This window comes from Octopus sinensis, linkage group LG21 (assembly GCF_006345805.1).
Source record: "Octopus sinensis linkage group LG21, ASM634580v1, whole genome shotgun sequence".
In the NCBI taxonomy this organism is placed as follows: Eukaryota; Metazoa; Mollusca; class Cephalopoda; order Octopoda; family Octopodidae; genus Octopus; species Octopus sinensis.
In genome coordinates this window covers 4,900,484-4,910,483 of record NC_043017.1, presented here as the reverse complement: position 1 = coordinate 4,910,483, position 10,000 = coordinate 4,900,484, and the positions used below count along the sequence as shown (strand labels likewise).

Below are 10,000 nucleotides of genomic sequence, written 5' to 3'. Positions count from 1 at the left end.
CTGCCTGGTTTATTATTATTATTATTATTATTATTAGTAGTAGTAGTAGTAGTAGTAGCAGCAGTAGTAAGGCAGCAGTCATTAGCATGACAGACAAAATGCTTTGCAGCAATTTTTCTGTTTCCTTACATTCTGAATTCAAATTCCACCCAGGCTGACTTTGCCTTTCATCCTTCTGGGGGGTTGATAAAGTAAGTACCAGTTACGCACTGGGGTCAATGCAATCGACCAGCTCCCTCCCCAAAATTTTCAGGCCTTGCGCCTATTGTAGAAAGGAATCATTGCCATTATTATTTTTATTATTCATTATTATTATATTATTATTATTATTATTATTATTATTATTATTATTCAATAGTATAATTATTATTATTATTATTATTATTATATATTATTATTATTATTATCATTATTATCATTATGATTATTCTTGTTGACATTTTCACTAATACTCTACCAAAACTGTGTTTTAGGATTCTGATAATGATGTGTTAATTCCCAGCAGACTTATTTGCAAAAAGAAAAAAAAAATTCTTTTTAAAAGTTATTTTGACTGCTGGGTGTCTGGAACATTGCACAAGAGAAGTATCAAATAACCAACAAATACATTTGACATTGTGAAATCAATAAAACTTTCTTAATTTGAAAATCAATTAATTGTAAATATAAATATATTCATTATTTAAAAGTCAAACAGAAGATGATCTTTACAGAAAGAGAAACAGAACCGCTTTTTTCCATTTTTTTTTTTTCTATTTTGGTTCTGTCTCTTGAAATTAAAAATATATGTCGATACATGCACACACATACACACACACACACACACACAGATGAGTAGGTGTAGGCATGGTTGTGTGGTTAAGAAATTTGCTTCTTAACCAACTACATGGTTCCAGGTTCAGTCCCACAGCAGGTCACTTTGGCACGTGTCTCCTACAATGATCCCAAGCCAGTCAAGTCTTAAGAATGGGTTTGGCAGACAGAAACTGTAAGCCTAAGTGTCGTAAAGCCCTTTACAGTACCAGTTTCTTCCCTCGCACCTCTGAACTTTGGCATTCCCTTCCAAAGTCTTGTTTTCCTCTTCAATATGTCCTCCTCCAGTCTTTTAAGTCTAATGTACATCGTCCCCTATTGACTTCTGTCTCGCATCCATTTTATCCTAGTAGCTCTTAGGTTTTCAGTGGTCTAAGGACCTTGTAATGAGCGTATATGTTTGTGTGTCTGTGTTTGTCTCCCCAACATTGCTTAACAACCGATGCTGGTGTGTTTACATCCCTGTAACTTAGCGGTTCGGCAAAAGAGACTGATAGAATAAGTACTAGGCTTACAAAGAATAAGTCCTGGGGTCAGTTTGCTCGACTAAAGGCGGTGCTCCAGCATGGCCACAGGCAAATGACCGAAACAAGTAAAAGAGTAAATTAGTAAAAGAGATATACACACACACGTTTGTGTGTGTATACACATACATGTGTGTTTACACATACATGTGTGCATACATATATATATTATGCATATATATATATGTATGTATGTATGTATGTATATATATGTGTGTGTGTGTATGTATGTATGTGTGTGTGTGTGTGTGTGAGTGTGTGTATTTATATACAGATATCTCCCAGAATCTGCCTGGCTTTAAAACGTTTACAGCTAACCAAAGCACTGGCAGCAAATGGGAAGAATCTGCTATCAGAATGTTTTACAGATTGCAGTGTCTCTTGGCAGAGGTACAGTAACGGTGCAGAGTCGTAACAGACTGGAAGCAGCTACATATGAATATAGATTTATGATTATATTGACCGATACATCTATAATCTCTCAGATTAAATAATTGACAGCAATAAACAGGAATAATTTCCAGGGGATTCCATACTAAATCATTCTTTCACTGTTTCAATATTATTGATTCTGTTTATTCACCAAGGAATTTTATAAAGTAGGAGAATGAGCTTGAGTGACCTTCATGGCTTTTACTAGGGTATTACTTGCTAATATGGTGTGTGTAGGGTCAGATGTGGAGTTAATTAACTGACCAGAGGTATGTGTCATTGACTGTTGAGTTAGAGTTGATTTCAGATGGGGCCTACACAACGAAGTGAGCTCTGTGCTAAAAGCCAACAAAGCATTCATGAACAAATGACTGATAGAGTCTGTATGCAATTATTTGACTGGCTAGATATAATAGCTAAATTACCTTCAAATCACATCCTTTCATCTTAAAAGAAAATAAAAAAAGATTAAGCAGAGCAGTCTGAATAAAAGACGGAATGGTCATATCTGGCATGCACTTAAATCTACTTGACAACAATGGCGTCATCATTACTTATAACAACAGCAACAGCAGTAACAACCTCTTTGCTAGAAATAATAGCTAAACTTTACTTGCATCATAGCCTATCATCTGAAAATTAGAAGAACACACTGATTAAAGTAGTCCTAGATAGACTATGTGTAAATGATATTAGAGATGGTCTTAGCTGTTATGACACCGATCAGAATTCAGCTAGATCAGGGCTGGCCAGGGGTTAAAAAAACAACACTCCTCAATTTAACAGTGCTGCTGAATGTACAAAACCGTGAACCATGTGACCAGTTGGCACTGAGAAGGGTCAAATATCTAAACATGGACACATATAGGTGTGGTTGTGTGGTAAGAAGTTTACTTCCCAACCACATGGTTCTAGGTTCAGTCCTACTTTGAGACACCTTGGGCTATAGTCTCAGGCCAACCAAAGCCTTGTGAATGGATTTGGTAGATGGAAACTGAAAGAAGTCTGTCATACATATATACAGACTTATACGTACAGACATGACGGACTGTTCCGTCAAAGACAATGTATGACGGTTCAGCTTTTGCTGAATGACCTCCACAAATGATTTGTTTATAAGGATCAGATTCTCATGCCACACCTTAGCTCACTCCCTCCATTAAATCAACGTTACCTGGACAGGTGCACAGTGTACCATGCATCAGGGGTCGAAGGGATCACAGAGCAACACAAGATGAAGTGTTTTGCTCAAGAACACAACACAATAACCCAGTCTCGGAATTGATCTCACGATCTAGCAATTGTGAGTGCAACACCCTAACCACTAGGCCATGTACACTCAATTATATATACTAACACACGCATATGTGAATATATATATATATATATATATATATATGATTTATTTATATGCGTGTGTGTGAATAAATATATATATATATGTATGTATAATATATATATGTATATATATATATATATATATATATATATATAATATATATATATATATATATATATATACATGTATATAAAGTTAATCCAAACATGAAAATACAAAGAAAAAAAACACAACAACGTGAGGACGTGGAACAAATATAGAATTATTGGATGCTCAGAAGGAAGGGAAGAAGGAGGGCTTTACGTTTCGAGCGGAGCTCTTCGTCAGAAACATAGGAAAAGGAAAGATCCAAAGAAGGGAAGACGGAGGAAAAAATCGCCAACGGTACACACGTGGTCACATTTTGAAATATGTATATGTATGTATGTATGTATATATTATATATATAAATGTATGTATAATATATATATTATATATGTATATATTATATATATGTGTGTGTGTGTATGTATATATTATCTATATATTATATATTTATTATAGATATATATTATTTACATATATTTATATGTATGTGAGAGAGTGTGTGTGCGTGTGTGTCCTTGTCTGGACATCATGTGATAGTTGTAAATGATTGTCACTGTCATACAAGCAGTGTCGGTCATTTCCAATCTTCCATTGAAACATGGTGATGGTCAGCGAAAAAAAAGTACCTCTGGCTGTAGAAAACCTGCCGCAATTAAAACTCCATACTACCCAAACAAGCATAGAAAAGTGAACAGTAAAATGATGATGATGATGATGATGATGATGCTCCTAGCAGGTGAAAATTATAAAGAGTGAACTATTTCAAGGGAGATAACTGTGCTGACCCAAAAATTCATTCCAAATACAATTTCTCAAATAAACTTTGCTGAAAATATTTACATAATGTTCAATAAAAATCTAACCTGGACAAGTCACAGCTGTTATTAACGAGCTTTTATTATTTATTATATTGAACAGCAAACAAAACGTTTCAGGTATGTTTGTCTGAGTACATATCTATATACGTGTGTGTGTGTATTTATAAACACACACACCTTTATACATATACAGGACAAACAGTCATACAAGCACACACACACACACACACACACAGACAGACAGACAGACACACACAGATATAGGTTTGGCAATATACGGAGGGAAATGGAGTTTAAAATATTAATATACATGACTTTCGTGTTTTCTTACTTCAGTTATTATATTAGACTGTGGCCATGCTGGAGCACCGCTTTCAAAGATGTTCTAAGTCAAATGAATCAATCGAACCCTGTCTTTGCTGTTTTGAGGGTGTAAACAAACCAACACTGGTTGTTAAGTGGAGGGTGTGGACAAACACAGACACAAAGACACACACACGTATAAATATACAACGGGCTTCTTTCAGTTTCTGTTCCACCAAATCCTCTCACAAAGCTTTGGTCATTCCCAATGCTACTGTAAAAGACACTTGCCCAAGGTGCAACACAGCAGGATTGAACCCAGAACCATGTGGTTGGTAAGCAAGCTTCTTGATACACTGGCAGATGTTACAAAGTGATTCAAATGCTGTGAGCTTTGGTACATTGGCACTTATCAAGCCTGATAAATAATTTCAGCCAAATAACTTACACCCACGCACCCACACACATTTATAAAGGTGTGTGTGTGTGTGTGCATGCATGTGTGTATATAAATATGTGTGTGTGTATATATATATATATATGTGTGTGTGCAAGAGAGACGACTGCACTGGTATGGTCATGTGGTGAGAACGGATGACGATAGCATTGTGCAAAAGTGCCACACCCTAGCAGTTAAGGAAACCTGTAGAAGAGGTAGACCCAGGAAGACCTGGGATGAAGTGGTGAAGCATGGCCTTCGAACATTAGGCCTCACCGAGGCAATGACTAGTGACCGATGCCTTTGGGAATATGCTGTGCTTGAGAACACCCGGCAAGCCAAATGAGACCATAACCCGTGGCCTATGCCAGGGGTGTAACCAGCCTACTTATGCATACCTTTCCTTCCTTGGACACTAAACTCTGCTTGCGAAGACCTGTTGAGGCAAGTAAAATCAAAATCAAATTCGATGACTGGCATCCGTGCTAGTGGAGCACTAAGAACACCATCTGAGCATAATCGTTGTCAGAGCAGCTAACTGGCTTCCATGCCGATGGCACATAAAAAGCACCAGCATTATCAGCGTTGCCTCACTGGCACGTGAACAAAACATTCAAGCAAGGTCGTTGCCAGTGCCGCTGGACTGGCTCCCGTGCAGGTGGCACATAAAAAACACCATTTGAGCGTGGCCGTTGCCAGTACCGCTTGACTGGCCCTCGTGCTGGTGGCATGTAAAAGCACCCACTACACTCACAGAGTGGTTGGCATTAGGAAGGGCATCAAGCTGTAGAAACTCTGCCAGATCAGATTGGAGCCTAGTGCAGCCATCTGGTTCACCAGTCCTCAGTCTAATTGTCCAACCCATGCTAGCATGGAAAGCAGAGGTTAAATGATGATGATGATGTATGTATATATATATGTGTATGTATGCTCACATGGGTGCTTGTAAATGCATATAGTACTACATAGATGCATCTACATACATGGGCGTGTGTGTGTGTGTGTATGCATGTGTTCTATTATTTCTTCCCTAGTTCAAGCCAATGGACCGTGACCATACTGGAGCACTACACAGCAGCACAAATAACTAACACATTTACTATGACATATATGTACGTGTAGACACATGCGTGTGTGTGTGTGTGTGTGTACACACATGAGTATGTGTTTGTATATGCGTGAGTGTCGGTGTACTTTTATTGTTTCACTGGTTCCAATCACTGAACCACGGTCATGCTGGAGCAACCCTTTCAAAGATTTTTAGCCAATAAATTTGCTACTAGAATATATTGTAGTCTGATGCTTATTGTATTGATCTTCGCTTATTGAACTGTGAAGTTGTGTGACATGAAGGAACAAAAGAGAAATAACGAAATAAATGTAAGTACACACACACACACACACACACACATAAATAAAAGCACACATACATGTTTGTGTGTATGTGACTGTGTGTATGTGTGTGTATATATATATATATTTCTGCATACATGTAAGTATACATATGTGTATGTTGTGTGTATATATACAGGTGCAGGAGTGGCTGTGTGGTAAGTAGCTTGCTTACCAACCACATTGTTCCAGATTCAGTCCCACTGTGTGGCACCTTGGGCAAGTGACTTCTACTACAGCCTCGGGCCGACCAAAGCCTTGTGAGTGGATTTGGTAGATGGAAACTGAAAGAAGGTCATCGTATATATATATATGTGTGTGTGTGTGTGTATGTTTGTCGTTTGTCTGTGTTTATCTCCCCACCATCGCTTGACAACCGATGTTGGCGTGTTTATGTCCCCGTCACCTAGCGGTTCGGCAAAAAGAGACTGATAGAAAAAGTACTAGGCTAACAATGAATAAGTCCTGGGGTCGACTTATTCAACTAAAGGTGGTGCTCCAGCATAGCCACAGTCAAACGACTGAAACAAGCAAAAGAGTATATATATATATATATATGATGTATATATATATATTTATTTCTGTTCTTTTTCTTGTTTTGACTGCGGCCATGCTGGAGCACAGCTTTTAGTTGAGCAAATCGACACCAGGACTTATTCTTTGTAAGCCTAGTACTTATTCTATCAGTCTCTTTTCACCAAACCGCTAAGTGACAGGGACATAAACACACCAACATCGGTTGTGAAGTGATGGTGGGGAGACAAACACAGACACACAAATATACACACACACACACACACATATATATTATATATATATATATATATATATATATATATATATACGACGGGCTTCTTTCAGTTTCCGTCTGCCACATCCACTCACATGGCTTTGGTCAGCCCAAGGCTATAGTAGAAGACACTTGCCCAACGTGTTACACAGTGGGACTGAACCCAGAACCATGTGGTTAGTAAGCAAGCTACTTACTACACTGCCACTCCTGCACCTATATATATATATATCAAATGGAAATTGTAGTTGTGATACCTATGCTGGTGGCACGTAAAGAGCACCATCCAAACGTGGCCAATGCCAGCGCGCCTTGACTGTCTTCTGTGACAGTGGCACGTAAAAGGCACCAACCGATCGTGGCTGCTACCAGCCTCCCCTGGCATCTGTGCGGGTGGCACGTAAAAAGCACCTACTACACTCACGGAGTGGTTGGCGTTAGGAAGGGCATCCAGCTGTAGAAACACTGCCAGATCAGACTGGAGTCTGGTGCAGCCTTCTGGCTTCCCAGACCCCGGTCGAACCATCCAACCCGTGCTAGCACGTAAAACGGATGTTAAACGATGATGATGATGATGATGATGATATATATATATATATATATATACAGAGAGAGAGAGAGAGAGGTATGCTGTGTATGTGTATGAAAGTTAATGGTTTAGGAAAAAAAGAGAGATAAGTGGAGTAAAAGTAACTATTATACTGAAGAGAAACAGCTGTATTTTGATATAAACAGTAGGAGAGTGTGTGTACGTGTAATACATGTGTGTGCATCTGGGTGTGTGTGTATGTACACACACACGTGTGCGAATGTTATTTAGTAGAAGAGTGAATTTCATTAACCAGACACTGTGATAGGAATGATACTCCATGCTTTGTATTGTATGTACACACACACACACGTGTGTGTGTATGTGTGCATATATATGTGTCTGTATGTATGTGCATATATACATACATACGTATGTATGCATCCATATATATGTATGTGCATGTATGTATGTATTTATTTATGCATGTATAGTTGGGTACCTGGGTGAGAGGGTGCATACGTGTATCAGAAAGTATTCACGTGTGGATGCGTGTGTGTATATATATTCTTCTATTGGTTTCAGCTAGAGGTTGTGGCCATGCTGTGGCACAACACTTTAAAAAAATCCTGAAGGTTCCGCTTACAACATCTGGATATGTGAATGGACACCACGTGTATAGAAATAGAAATACATACATACATACATATATATATATATATATATATATATATATATATGTATATATTATATATATATACTGTGAAAATTACAAGGGTTGAAAATTTAGAAGAATTTCATACCAGTGGTTAGCATGTGGCTTGGGTTTGGCTGCCCTCTCTAGTATGTAAGGCATCCTGTCAAGGGTCTTTTCTTTTGTGTATAAATACTATACGCATTATATGAAAGTGTGTGTGTGTGTGTGTATGTATATATATATATATATATATTATACCTACATAAAAATATGATACTAAAACCAATAAATTTTCTAAAAAATACAGTTCAAGACAAATACGAAAGTTCAGACAGCAACACTGCTGTAACAACCCCAATCCTTTCTAATTCAGGCAGAAGAAAGGGGCCAGCTGATTACATTCACCCCACTAGTTAACTGGTACTTCAGGTACTTCATCTTATCAACCCAAAAGGATGAAATGCATGACTGACTTGAACTGAATTTGAACACAAAACATTAAAACAGACAAAATACTGCTAAACCATTTTGTCCGATATGCTAACAATTCTGCCAGCTCACTGCCTTAATAATAATAATAATAACAATAATAATAACAATAACCCTTTCTACTAAAGGCACCAGACCTGGAATTTTGGGGAGAGAGGACAAGTCGATTACATTGACCCCAGTGCATAACTGGTACTCATTTCATTGACCCTGACAGTATATATATATATATATATATGTATATATACATATATATAAAGCCTGAAATTGGCAGGGGTGAGGGACAAGTCAGTTACATCAACCCCAGTGTGCAACTGGTACTTAATTTATCAACCCTGAAAGGATGAAAGGCAAAGTCGACCTCGGTGGAATTTGAACTCGGAACGTAAAGACGGATGAAATACAGCCAAGGATTTTGCCTGGCATGCTAACTATTCTGTCATCTCGCCACCCTTATAATAATAATCCTTTCTACTAAAGGCACAAGGCCTGAAATTTATTGAGAGGGGACTAGTCGGTTATATCGACCCCAGTGTTTCACTCATACTTAATTTAGCGACGCCGAGAGGAAAAATGGTGCAGTTGACCGCGATAGTATTTGAACTCAGGACATAAGAACAGGTAAAATGTTGCTATGCATTTTTGTCTGGTGTGTTACTGATTCTGCCAGCTCGCCTCCTGGCTATAGCAACAGGAATAGCAACAACAAACAAACGATGCTAAACAGGGTGCTACCAATACCAACGATACCTTTATCATGGATCACACTTCAATACTACCCAGAATAATAAATATCAATATCGTAACAATAAAAACAAACATAACATAATCCCAGTAACACCTTTATAATAACACCACCACAATAACAACAACAGTATCGTACCAATAACAACATCTTAACAACAATAATGCCATAACAACAATATAACTCCACCTTCCTCGACAACAACAACAACAACAACAGCAACAATCTCTAGCAATAATGAGACTTACCGAAAATTCCTTTTAGTAACTTTTGTATAATGAACATTTTGGTGGTGGTGGCCGTGGCTGCCACCATATCTTAAGGATCCAAGATGTACTGGATGTCAGACACATTTCACAGAGAACTGGGGTGGATGAGGAGCGAGGGAGGGGTAGATGGAGGGGGGGGGGAAGGTAGACGGGGTAGATGTAGTGGTGGTGGTGTGGTGGTGGAGTGCGTCAGCTGAATGGAACAGACTGTGTGGCAGGCAGATACGGTAGAACAATGATTAAATATGTGTGCATGTGTGTGTGTGTGTGTGTGCATATATATGTATATGGGAGTGTATATGTATATATATGTGTGTGTGTGTGTGTGTGTATG

General features: G+C 38.2%; 1 protein-coding gene across 1 annotated transcript in view; it reads right to left on the bottom strand.

Annotated features, from left to right (window-relative positions):
* LOC115222966 (ras GTPase-activating protein nGAP) overlaps positions 1 to 9,856 on the bottom strand; it is a 479,655-nt gene extending 469,799 nt beyond the window's left edge. Inside the window, exon 1 of the mRNA XM_029793377.2 lies at positions 9,646 to 9,856. Coding sequence (XP_029649237.1) covers positions 9,646 to 9,712 — 67 coding nt within the window. The 5' untranslated portion in view covers positions 9,713 to 9,856. The remainder of the gene's footprint in view (positions 1 to 9,645) is intronic.
* Between the last annotated feature and the right edge of the window lie 144 nt (positions 9,857 to 10,000).